The sequence below is a fragment of the Rhinatrema bivittatum genome, chromosome 8, assembly GCF_901001135.1.
Source record: "Rhinatrema bivittatum chromosome 8, aRhiBiv1.1, whole genome shotgun sequence".
Lineage (NCBI taxonomy): Eukaryota > Metazoa > Chordata > Amphibia > Gymnophiona > Rhinatrematidae > Rhinatrema > Rhinatrema bivittatum.
In genome coordinates, this window is record NC_042622.1 from 231,631,536 (window position 1) to 231,644,796 (window position 13,261).

Here is a 13,261-nt window from a genome sequence, read left to right on the forward strand (position 1 = left end):
TGTGAAACAATGTTTATTGATAAAAAAAACATTGTTTAAATGTTTGATAATAGTCTGTTGGCACACAAAAAACAATTGTATATGCTGAATACACTTTGTGCAAGTTTACAATGTCATGTACAATTCTACATGGTCTAGGTGCATTTGCTGAATAAACAACAAATTACAAAAAAAAAAAAGAAAAGAAAAAGTTGTCCAACTGCAACTATCTTATTTTTCAGATGATCATAGCATTCTCTATCCAGCACAGTTTGGATTTTGGAAGTTTGACAGCACTGAAACACTTTTATTAACCTTGACAGATACGCTATTAAGAGGTCTTGATCAGGGACAAAAATATTTTTAGTGATGGTAGACATTAGTGCCGCATTTGACACAGATGCCCAGACTTAAAGAAATTGGTCTCAGGTGGTTTGAATCTTTTTTACAGAATCGTTCTTTTAGAATCAAATTAGGTGTCGCTGAATCTGAGGTTCTAAATTTAACCTCTGGGGTTCCGCAAGGTTCCTCACTTTCGGCAACATTGTTTAACATTTACATGTTGCCGCTTTCTAAACTTCTTTCGGGTCTGGGCCTTTCATACTATATTTATGCACACAAAATACAGTTTTTAATTCCTATTAATAATTCTGTTGATCATGTACTCAATTTGTTGAGAATTTATCTATCAACTATATGCCAACTCTTACAACACATGAAGTTGAAATAAGTGAAAATAAAACCGAAATTGTATTCATGTGCAGTAAATTAGAGGGAGATAAAGTCTATCTCTCTAGTAGCTATAGATGACTGAACGTAGTTTAAGAGCAAAGTTCCAAGGCAGCTAACAATTCCATCACCAAAATTAGAACACCTAAATAAAGTATGTGAACGAGCGCTATCACTGGCCAGGCCTTTTATATGGAATGAACTACCAAGCGATCTGAGATTAAAGATAACTTTTTCAAGTTTTAAAAAGAAATTAAAAACATATTTATTTAATCTCACATTTGGAGAACAAAAGTGTCAAAGGGGAGTAAGTAAATCTGAAAGTCAAGGAGAGCGACTAGGTTACTGTTGTTGACAGTATGTTCACAGATGCTGTTTATTTATTTATTTTTATTAATTTATATTGGATTTGAATATTTTATGAATATTTTGTTTTATTTTTTTATGTATTTTATTGTTTTAGAATGCAGTTTACTGTTTTAGAATGTAAACCGGTATGCAATTTTTTGAACACCGGTATATATATTGAAATAAATAAATATTCAAAGAAGGTGATATTTACCAGCTTTCTTCTTCGCAGCCCTTGCTAGAAATGCTCCAAGCTAATTCGCCATGCTCATAAAATTTCATCCTAGTATATTTTAGGATCTGGTTCTTATTTATCTTGGACCGGACGGCCAGGTTTTCAGGCATTCTGTACAGTGTCCAATCAGAATTACTGACTGGACCCTAAGGGCTGGATTTTAAATGCCCGGCGCACGTAAATCCAGATGGATTTACACGCGCAGGGCCCTCGCGCACCTATTTTGCATAGGCCGCCAGCGCACGCACAGCCCCGGGATGCGCGTAAGTCCCAGGGCTTCGTAAAAGGGGTGGGGGAGGGGCGTGTCTGGGGTCTGGGGGGCGGGACTCGGGTGGGCCTGGGAGCGTGGTGCTGGCCCGGGGGTGTGGTTGAGGCCTCCGGACCAGCCCCCGGGTCGGGTGATGGCGCGCCAGCAGCCCACTGGTGCGCGCAGATTTACACCTGCTTTTGGCATCTGCCAATAAAGGTAAGGGGAGGCTTTAGATAGGGCCGGGGGGGGGGGTGGGTTAGGTAGGGGAAGGGAGGGGAAAGTGCGGGGGGGGGGGGGGTGGAAAGAAAGTTCCCTCAGAGGCTGCTCCGATTTCGGAACGGCCTCGGAGGGAACAGGCAGCGCGCGCCGGGCTTGGCGCACGCAGGTTGCACAAATGTGCACCACCTTGCGCGCGCTGACCCCGGATTTTATAAGATACGCGCGGCTATGCGCGTATCTTATAAAATCCAGCGTACTTTTGTTCGCACGCGCGGAAATTTATAAAATCTACCCCTAAATGTCCGGTTTTGCAGATGGATCCTTCTTTTTCCCACAGCCTCTTAGAGGAAGAGCGAGGCAGATCGGAGTCTATTGCAGGAGAGCTGTGCTGTATCCCTGCCTCCTTTCCCATGCTGTGATTCAGTGTTACCAACCTCGCTTATTTCCTGCGAGATTGGGCTTTTTTTTTTCTAGTCATTCGCTTTTTTTTTTTTCGATTCGCGGGTTGCTTCCTATTGGGCAATTTTTCTTGCCAATCGCAGTTTTTTGGCCTTGGTGGCGGGACGTGTGTTCTACTGTTGTAGTGATTGGCTAATGCTGCCGTTGAGGCCTGTCCATAGCAGGTGCACCCAAAATTATTGCAGCAGTAAGCCAACCAAAGCTGCAAATGTTTACAGATGCACGTGGGCAGACCCGGCACGGCATTGCAGCAAGCAATAGTGTTGCAGGTAACCAAGGAAGCTTCTGTTGAGCAGCAGCAGCAGAAAGGGAGCATAGCACTCAGCTGGCTACAGCAAGGTAGCAGGAGCGGAGGAAGGGGAAAATGAGTGTGAGGGGATTGAAGATGTGTTTGTAGGGGGTGGGGAAGGGGCAATGCGGGGGTGGGGAAGGGGCAATGCGTGTGTGGGGGTCAGGGATGTGCGCAGAGGGGGCAATGAGAGTGTGTGTGTGTGGGGGGTGGGGGGCGGGCCAGGGATGTGCTTGGAGGGGGCAATGAGTGCATGGGGGCCAGGGATGTGCTCGGTGGGGGCCAGGGATGTGCTTGGAAGGGGGCAATGAGTGTGTGTGTGTGTGTGTGTGGGGGCCAGGGATGTGCTCGGAAGGGGGCAATGCGTGTGAGGGGCTGGTGTTTTTTTTTAATTTGTTCTATACCACTTTTGATTTAATCTATTTTTTTAATTCTCACTTCTTCTCCTTGCACCAGTTCACCTTTGTAAGAAAGCCTGTCCATACTTGCTGTTTCTGTCATTTGCTGCTACTCTACTAAATGGTTTTGATCTACTATGGCTAAAGTAAGGAACTGGGCTAAGTACTGTAAAAGGTACTGCAAAGCTGGGGAAGAGGAATGTGAACTAAAACTATGGCTTCAGTTTGTTGTCAGCAATGAGAATATTTACTATTGTAAATGTGAAATTCGTGTACATCATGCAGACCTCCTACAACATGCTAAAACGGAGAAACCTGCAAAAAAAATCTGCTCCTTTGTCAATCTCAAGTATTTTAGGCTTTTTTTGGAAAAAAAAAAGTGCTTGTTCTTTCATGAAAATCTGGCACCCCTGCTGTGATTGGACAGCAGCTGGAGAGAAGGTGATGCAGAGCACAGCCCTCAGCTCCCAGGAGTGCTGCAGATACATAGATACACTATTTAGGCAGTTCAGTGGCAAGATCTAAAATCTATGCAAATGAGGGGGTACCACTCCCCCCCCCCCTTCAAGTGTCAAGTCCTGGTCTATAGAAAAGGTGGCAACCCTACTCCCTGCAAACGAACTATTTGCCTACGATTGGCATTATTCTAACCTTACCGCCTCTGTAAACAATGTTCAGACATCAGAGAAGTCCATGAATGGCTCTATTAGAACGCACGGGATTTGGAGGGGGGAGGGGAAGAGCTTTACTAAAGAAATTATTTACACAGCAGCAAAACAACTAGTGTCAGCCCCCCTCCTACCTGCTATAAACTTACCACCAGTGCGCCCTACAATCCTGGCTGCTCATTTTAAAGAGGTGCCTCTTCCGGATGCCGTAAGTCCCCGCCTTTCAACTTCTGCTTTGCCTTTGCTCACTTTGATCTTTTCAATAAAGTTGTGCTTTGAGCAGGAACATCCGGGAAAAAAACATGAAATTCCTCGAGTATCTAAAGCCATTTTAGCAGCTTAGTGAAGGAAATCTGGCACTCACTCTGCGGACAAACTGCGCTCTGGTCATGAAGCCGAAGATTTGTTTCCTTCTTTTATTGGCTTTCCCTCGCCGCCTTATCCTGGATGGAGACGGGCCGGCGGCGGGCTGCCCCGCGGGAGAGCGGGGGTCCTTACTGGCGGCCATTTTGGAAGTCCGCTGTGCCTCTGTAGGAGAGTCACTTTGAGGAAAGAGGTCCGGGAGAGCACGGCTGCCATGATTAGCAAATTTTTGGGACCCCGGTACCAGCAGTTGATCAAGAACTGGTGAGAAAGAGAAACGAGCTTCACGCCTTGCATTAACACCTGGATGTATGGCACAGTGGGGATTACGTAGATCTGTGTAGGGCGGGGATGTTTTTCTGAGGGGGGAAGAGAGGAGTCTTTCACTTTTGCTATGTAGCACCTTGTTAATTTGGGCTGGAATTTTAACCCCTCCCGACTCTTCATCTCTTAGTGTTAGTGCCTTGGGGCCCTTGCAGTCATCGGAGTACAGGAGCTCCATTTAACATCTAATCATCCAAAATCCAGAAGTATAATTTCCCCCCCTCTCCACAGCACAATGCTAAGACCTTGGCTCAGTATTGATCCAGAGTAAAAATTGCCTTTGTTTTAACTCGGAGTTTATGGGATTAGAGACAGCTGCTCTGACTGTATGCTTTACCAATCAAAAAAATACAGGGACAAGGAATCCCTTACCTGAGGGGAAAGATTTTTTAACCGTCAGTGTAATAAACTATGCTGAAATTCGGCTGTCCTTAATGCTTAAGCTTAAAGAACATCTTGGGGCCGATGCAATAAATGTGTGCAGAGAACAGGTGCTCAGTGTTGAGCACCCGTTTTCCTAACGTGTGCCCCAGCCTGGGCACCTAATCCAATATTAAAAAGAGGGGTCGCGCTAAAAAGGAGGCGCTAGGGACAAATGTGCATCCCTAGTACCTCCTCGGAATCGGGCGCACAGGAGAGGTGATTGTGAAGTGGACTGTCAAGCCGGTTGGGAAAACGGACGCTCAATCACCAACACCCTTTTTTTCCTACCAGCATATACACGGCCTGGACTGTGTATCTAGTGTGTGTATTGGATGTCCAAACTTTTTTTTTCAAAGATTTTTTTTTTTAATAAATACTGCTTTATTACATAAGAACATAAGATATGCGTTTCTGGGTCAGACCAAGGGTCCATCAAGCCCAGTATCCCGTTTCCAACAGTGGCCAAACCAGGCCACAAGAACCTGGCAATTACCCAAACATTAAATAAATCTCGAGCTACTATTGCTTATTAATTACCATCATAGCAGTTTATGGATTTATCCTCTAGGAACTTATCCGAACCTTTTTTAAACCCAGTAACACTGCTGTAACCGCACCCTCTGGCAATTAATTCCAGAGCTTAATTATGCACTGTGTGAAAAAAAAATAATTTTCAATTTGTTTTAAATGAGCTACTTGCTAACTTCATGGAGTGCCCCCTGGTCCTTCTATTATTTGAGAGAGTAAATAACCGATTTACATTAACCTGTACAAGTCTTTTTCATGATTTTGTAGATTTCTATCATATCCCCCCTCAGTCACCTCCAAACTAAACAGCCCTAACTTCTATAGCGTTTCCTCATAGGGGAGCTGTTCCAAGCCTCTTATAATTTTGGTCACCCTTCTCTGCACTTTCTCCAGTGCAACTATATCCTTTTTGAGATGCGGTGACCAGAACTGCACACAGTATTCAAGGTGCGGTCTCATCATGGAGCGATACAGAGGCATTATGATATCCTCCTGTTTTATTTTCTATTCCCTTCTTAATTCCTAACATTATTTGCTTTTTTGATTGTCACAGCACATTGGGCCGACTATTTCAATGTGTTATCCACTATGACAACTAGATCTCTTTCCTTGGTTCCTCCTACATAGTATTGCTACAATACTATTAGGAGGAATCTCAGAAAGCAGGATTTTTCTTTTTTTTTTTTTCAATGTGCCTTCGAGTGTGGCATACCTTTTCGCCAGCCCTGGGCTGGTGTAAAATTTGCCACGTTGCAAGGGTGCATTGGCTGCACAGAAAATATATTGGATCACAAGGGTTAGCTAATAGCCTCATCTACTTGGATTTCCATGTGATGAGCTCTATTAGCTACACGGAGATTTGGGAGCACTAATCCCCATGTCGGATCGAGGGTTATGGACGTGCGCACCAGCTAACGCATGATATTGAATCGGCCCCTTAACTCCTGATACAGTAAACTAATGGCAAGTTATCAGTGCTAAGCTAACATGAGTTAAGCTGGTCCACCTCTCTGCATTGAGGGGTAACAACTAATGCCTTCGTTACTATTAGATTTGCATGAAAGGTTGCTAACCTGTATGTAAATGTTGTTTGGTTTCTTTTAATTCCACCTTTCATGACACTTCAGTGTGAATGAGTATTGCGAGTATTTCCCTATTCCTTGGAGGCAATGCATCAGGAGCTAAAATGTGCGGTCAGCACAGGCAGAGCGCACATTTTAACTCAAGAGGGGTGGGCTGAACAAGAAAGAAGTATAGGAGCATATCTTTTGTTGTGGCCCTAGCCAATCAAGCTGTGGTTAGACTTAAAAAAAAAAAAAAAGGCACTATTGAACCTCTGCCACTTGTCCTTGCAACAGATTCAGTGTTAGAAACTTTACCCCACCTTTCAACAGGAGTAAAGTTTCTTGCGTTACTGCATAGGGAAGAAATGTTTCATTTCCATGCAAGGGTGCTGAGCTGAGCACACATTTTTAAAATGCACGTTTTGTGCAGGTAAATCTTCTTCCTGCTGGGGAATAATGATTGCTGCACAAAATGTGCATTTAAGTGTGGGTAAAACTGCGCATTCAGCTGAACGCACTTTCAGGCCGATGCAATATCTGGTGCTAAAGTCAGCATGCAGTTGGATGTGCTAGACTTACACCCAATGCAATACCAAGATTAGTGTGTTCAAAACGTGCATAACTAATACCGCTCATCACATATAAATGCATGTTGATGAGGTGATGTAAAGAGTTACCGCACATTGGACATGTACATTTTATGCTCAAAAATTAATGCTAGCCCCGGAGCTGGCGTTAAGTTTTGAGGCACCCCAAGTGATGCACAGAAAAGCAGAAAATACTGCTTTTCTGTGGTTCCTCGGACTTAATATTGTCACAATACTAAGCAGGAGGAACCACAGAAACAGCAAAAAAAAAAAAAAAGTCTTTAAAGCAGTCAGGTTAGGAAAAGAGATGCTCAATTTTACAAGTGTTCATTTCCCTAACCTGCACACAGCCACGTCTCCTGGGTGCTCAATGCCACCTAGGACCGCACAATTTATCCCTAGCGCATCCTTTTTAGCGCGGCGGCTCCTTTGCCTATTGCATTGAGTGCCCAGGAAGAGGTGATTGTGCAGCGCATTAAAAAAAATAGTGTCCAGATTGGACGTACATTTTTAGCACATCAGTGTTGCATCGGCCTGTCAGTTTGTACCTGAGGCTGTGGAGATAGAAGATGAAATGACTGACTGCCTAGTCCAGTGATGGCTAACCTGACACGCGTGTCAGAGGTGACACGCCGAGCCGTTTTTGCTGACACGCCTAGCGTTTCGGGACTATCGATTTTTATTTATTTATTTTTTTTTATTGGCTGTGCCGAGCCTTTTTTTTTTTTTTCGGCTGCGCCAACCCTTTAAAATTAGTTTTTTAGTTTTTTAGTATCCCTCCAGCCCCCCCCCCCCCAATGCCCCCGGGCGCAGCGACAGGCAGGGCCGTGGTGAGGCTCACTTCACCACAGCCCAAAGAAAAAGATCGTGTTGAACGCGCTGATGCTCCTCCTCCTTCCTGCCTGTGCGGCCCCGGAAGTAAACGTTGCCAGAGCCGCGTGGGCAGGAAGGAGGAGAAGCATCTGTGCGTGCAGAAGAGGAGCATCGCTTGCACTTACGGGCCGCCGCGAATCTCAAATCGCAGCGGCCCGAGAAGAGGAAGAAGCCCGGTAGCAGGGCCGCTGCAGAGCCCATCCTGTGCGACCCGCGAAGAGGAGGCCCAGAGGTGAGAGAGAGGCTGAGGGTCTGTGTGTGCGCGCGCGTGTATGACATGAGTTGAGAGATTGTGTGTGAGAGTGAGGACCTGAATGTTTGCAGAGACTGCATGTGCTTGAGCAAGACAGCATGTGGGAGTGAGAGAGAGCCTGTGTGTGTGAGAGTTAGACAGCATGTGCCAGTGAGAGCCTGTGTGTGTGTGAGAGAGAGCATGTGACAGTGAGAGCCTGTGCTTGAGCAAGACAGCATGTGGGAGTGAGAGAGAGCCTGTGTGTGTGTGAGAGTTAGACAGCATGTGCCAGTGAGAGACTGTGTGTATGAATGATTGTATGAGAGAGAGCATGTGAGAGTGAGAGCCTGTGTGTGTGAGAGAGAGAGAAATGCATGTGAGAATGAGAACCTGACTGTGTGTTTGAGGGAAGAAGATGGAGAGAAAAGAAACAGAAAAAAAGACAATATAAAAGGAATTGGCAAAAAAAAAATAAAAAATAAGAAAGGGAAGGTGGAAAAAATAAGAAAGGGAAGGTGGAAAAAAAAAGCCTGTGACCAATCAATTAGAAAACTAAGATCAGACAGCAAAGGTTAAAAAAAATATATATATTTTTAGTGATTGGCACATGTAATCTTTGGGAATGTGCAAGAATAGTAACATCCCCAATAGTCATGTGGCAGCAGTGACAGTGGCAGCAGAGGAATGAGAGAGGTTCCGAGGTTGCTGGCAAAAGAGAGGGGGGGTCTGCATTTAGTGTGTGCATGTGAATGAATGGGACTCTGCCTGGGGGTGTATGTGTGTGAATGCATAGGTGCTGCCTGGGGGTCTGTGTGTGTGAGAATGAATTGGTGCCTGCCTGGAGGATGGAGCGGGAGTGGTGTGAAAATGAATGGGAGCCTGCCTGGGTGTGTGTGTTTGTGTGTATGTGAGGGAGCCAGTGAGTGTGAGAGCATGAGTGTGTATGAGAAAATCCAGGGGAGTAAGAGTTTGTGTGGGAGGGGGGGTGGAGGGGGAGAGAGTGTTTTAATTGAAGATTTAGCTGACGAAATTCAGCAACAAAAAAGTCACTAAGCAGGCAAGGTAAAGAATTATTTGTTTTTGCTTTATTAATAAATACAGTACATATATTAAAATTATAACTTGTTATTAATTAGAGCTACAAATATCACAATTATGGATTTTTCTAGAAGTGACACACCACCCGAGTTATGCTCGGCTTTTTTATGAATTTTGACACACTGAGCTCAAAAGGTTGGCCATCACTGGCCTAGTCACAAGGTGCCTCAGTGGGGTTTGAACTCTGGCTTCCCTGGTTTGCAGTTTGGTACTGTAACCACTAGGTGGCTACACCACTCTTTGCTGTGAACCAAAAGTGTAAACCTGCACTCTGCCAAGTGCATCTTGTTACATCAGCCTCTAGGTAAGTACCTGAGACCGTGGGAGAGGCAGTAATTTGCCCAAGGTCACAACAGAACTGAGGTTCTTGGTTCTCTGCCACTTCCTCCCGAATTTTTTTTTTTGTTTACCCAAAAGCATCTCTCCTTCTGTTGAATTGTTCTATTGACCCTAATGTGGACTTACCTTTTTCCCCTTTTTCAGAGGAGTTTTGAGCAAAATGGAAGGGGGAGGCACCATCAATTTGACATGTTTCATAACTAATTAAAAAAAAAAATGCTGTTTCATGTGAACTGTGACTACATTAAATGTTTCAATATCAACCCTCATTCTGCTTTTCTACGCATGATTGCCCTCTTCTGTCTCCTTTTGTGATGTCCATACTTGAATAAGTATGCCAGGCAGAACAGAAAACCATAATCTAAAATTAAATTTATAGATTTGTGAGAGAGACCTATTAAAGCTTCTCTCCCTTTTTTTAGGATTCCAGTTCTTGCCACCTGGGGGGCTGTTGGAGGTGTGGGGTTAGTATGGGCTACTGACTGGAAGCTCATACTGAACTATGTTCCATACATCCGTGGCAAGTTTAAGCCAGAGGCTTAATTTCATGGTAAGTTTCTTTGGTGCTGTGAACCAGGACTTGGTGCAGGCTCAGCTGGGAATAAGATGGAAGGTTGCATGTTATAAGTTTTGGATTCATTAACACCCCCTTGGCAAGCCAGATGTGTGGGGAAAGTTTTGTAATTGGTAACTTTTACTTGCCTGTTTTCTGCTGGCATGCCAGCTTGATATTGTGCCATAATGGGCCCTCCCCCTTCACTTATTGGGCAGAACTTGGTAGTTTGGTGCCGCAGTGCCAAGCTGTGCAATTTTGATATTGCATTGTGATTACCTATGTCTTAGCATATAATGCTGTTGTGTTCTGGCATATGAAAGAGAGGAACGGGGCTCTCTCCAAGAGCTAACTAGGAAATAAGAAGGATTTGACTGCCTCTCTGGTTATAGTATATATAACTGTTGGAGCAGTCTGTCACTCACCTCTGGCAATTGGAAAAGTGCTAAAGTGCATCATTGCAGTTCGTAGACAAGCCTTCAAAGTGGAGTAAGTATGTTTTAGAATATTTAAAAAAAACAACTCAGGGCACCTTTTCAGACATTGTCAGATCTAGTTGCTTTTTTTGTCTTGAAATAAGTAAAAAAAAAAAAAAAAAAGACTATGTTCAACACTTTTGATATGCTAATTCCAAATTGAATAACAAGGTACAATTTTTCTGTTCTGGTGTCAGACGTTTAGAGGACATAGCAGAAAGAATATCTACAGAGTTGGAAGTAAGATGCATTAAACCTGAAAGGTAGCAAAATACCTTAGTGACAGCTGTAAAATGTTCTTTCTGTTATAACCCAACTTTTGTTGTACCCAGCACCTGACTTGTATAATTTCAGATGTGAAATAATGACTTGAGAAATTCACCATCTTGTCTGCAGTCAGTTCTTTGCTGTAAAGCCTCACTTTATCCACACTGCTGCCTATAAATTGGTTCTCTTGTTTCATTGCCTTTTTAGGTGGAGTGGGGTATTGAAGCTCTTTTGAGAATCTGAGGAATCGGGAACCTCACGTCTTCTGTTAGGGGCTGTGATGATGGCTGTGCTGCTGTTTTGATTTTTGATTACTTGTTTTCATTTCAGCTGCATAATCTGAAAAATAAAAGTAATCTGTGGCCACATGCTGACTATTCCAGTGGAAAAATTGTATTTGTAATTTAATTGAATGTAATACTATTTTATTTAAAAAAAAATCCAAAACCTGAAGGAAAAAAAAAAGTTTAGCAAAATATGTGGTCTCTGGTTCTAGTTTGTACTTCTCATTTTCACGTAGATAAGCAGCTGAATTAGCCATGCTATATGGGTACGTCCTCCGTGCCCCTAGGTGGCGGAGCTCTCTAAGACTAGCAAAGTCTTTTTAGCTAGGTACTCCCTCCCTCCTCTATCCTGACAGGATTACCTCAGTCTAAATTTTTCCGCGCAACACAGTGTGCAGAGCTCTCTACTTCTCCTCACTATGCTTTAAAAAACATATATCTTTACCTTTTAAAAAAAAATAAATTCCTAGCATGTAGCAGATGGACTCAGGACCAATGGGTATAGTGTACTCCCAATAGCAGTTGGAGACGGATCAGATTTCAATCTGACGTCAGCCCCTAGTACATATACCCCCTGCAGGAAGTGCAGCTCTTCAGTATTTTCCGTCTCCATAGCAGTTACGGACTATCTGCATAATCTCACAGCATTAGAGAAAACATAAGAACATAAGAACATAAGAAATTGCCATGCTGGGTCAGACCAAGGGTCCATCAAGCCCAGCATCCTGTTTCCAACAGAGGCCAAACCAGGCCACAAGAACCTGGCAATTACCCAAACACCTAGAAGATCCCATGCTACTGATGCAATTAATAGCAGTGACTATTCCCTAAGTAAACTTGATTAATAGCAGTTAATGGACTTCTCTTCCAAGAACTTATCCAAACCTTTTTTGAACCCAGCTACACTAACTGCACTAACCACATCCTCTGGCAACAAATTCCAGAGATTTATTGTGCGTTGAGTGAAAAAGAATTTTCTCCGATTAGTCTTAAATGTGCTACTTGCTAACTTCATGGAATGCCCCCTAGTCCTTCTATTATTCGAAAGTGTAAATAACCGAGTCACATCTACTCGTTCAAGACCTCTCATGATCTTAAAGACCTCTATGATATCCCCCCTCAGCCGTCTCTTCTCCAAGCTGAACAGCCCTAACCTCTTCAGCCTTTCCTCATAGGGGAGCTGTTCCATCCCCTTTATCATTTTGGTTGCCCTTCTCTGTACCTTCTCCATTGCAACTATATCTTTTTTGAGATACGGCGACCAGAATTGTACACAGTATTCAAGGTGTGGTCTCACCATGGAGCGATATAGAGGCATTATGACATTTTCCGTTTTATTAACCATTCCCTTCCTAATAATTCCTAACATTTTATTTGCTTTTTTGACTGCTGCAGCACACTGAGCTGACGATTTCAATGTATTATCTACTATGACGCCTAGATCTCTTTCTTGGGTGGTAGCTCCTAATATGGAACCTAACATCGTGTAACTACAGCTAGGGTTATTTTTCCCTATATGCAACACCTTGCACTTGTCCACATTAAATTTCATCTGCCATTTGGATGCCCAATCTTCCAGTCTTGCAAGGTCCTCCTGTAATGTATCACAGTCTGCTTGTGATTTAACTACTCTGAATAATTTTGTATCATCTGCAAATTTGATAACGTCACTCATTGTATTCCTTTCCAGATCATTGATATATATATTGAAAAGCACCGGACCAAGTACAGATCCCTGAGGCACTCCACTGTTTACCCTTTTCCACTGAGAAAATTGACCATTTAGTCCTACTCTCTGTTTCCTGTCTTTTAACCAGTTTGTAATCCACGAAAGGACATCGCCTCCTATCCCATGACTTTTTAGTTTTCGTAGAAGCCTCTCATGAGGGACTTTGTCAAACGCCTTCTGAAAATCCAAATACACTACATCTACCGGTTCACCTTTATCCACATGTTTATTAACCCCTTCAAAAAAATGAAGCAGGTTTGTTAGGCAAGACTTCCCTTGGGTAAATCCATGTTGACTGTGTCCCATTAAATCATGTCTTTCTATATGCTCTACAATTTTGATCTTGAGGATAGTTTCCACTATTTTTTCCCGGCACTGAAGTTAGGCTCACTGGTCTATAGTTACCCGGATCACCCCTGGAGCCTTTTTTAAATATTGGGGTTACATTGGCCACCCTCCAGTCTTCAGGTACAATGGATGATTTTAATGATAGGTTACAAATTTTAACTAATAGGTCAGAAATTTCATTTTTGAGTTCCTTTAGTAC

The 13,261-nt window shown here is 43.4% G+C and overlaps 1 protein-coding gene across 1 annotated transcript; it reads left to right on the plus strand.

The window, feature by feature from the left end:
- Nucleotides 1–3,941: 3,941 nt before the first annotated feature.
- LOC115097858 (cytochrome b-c1 complex subunit 10) lies at nt 3,942–11,078 on the plus strand. Its single transcript, XM_029613984.1, has 3 exons — nt 3,942–4,201; nt 9,828–9,955; nt 10,909–11,078. Exons 1-2 carry the CDS (start codon nt 4,152–4,154, stop codon nt 9,946–9,948), a joined length of 171 nt encoding a protein of 56 aa, XP_029469844.1. The 5' UTR covers nt 3,942–4,151; the 3' UTR covers nt 9,949–9,955; nt 10,909–11,078.
- Nucleotides 11,079–13,261: the final 2,183 nt, after the last annotated feature.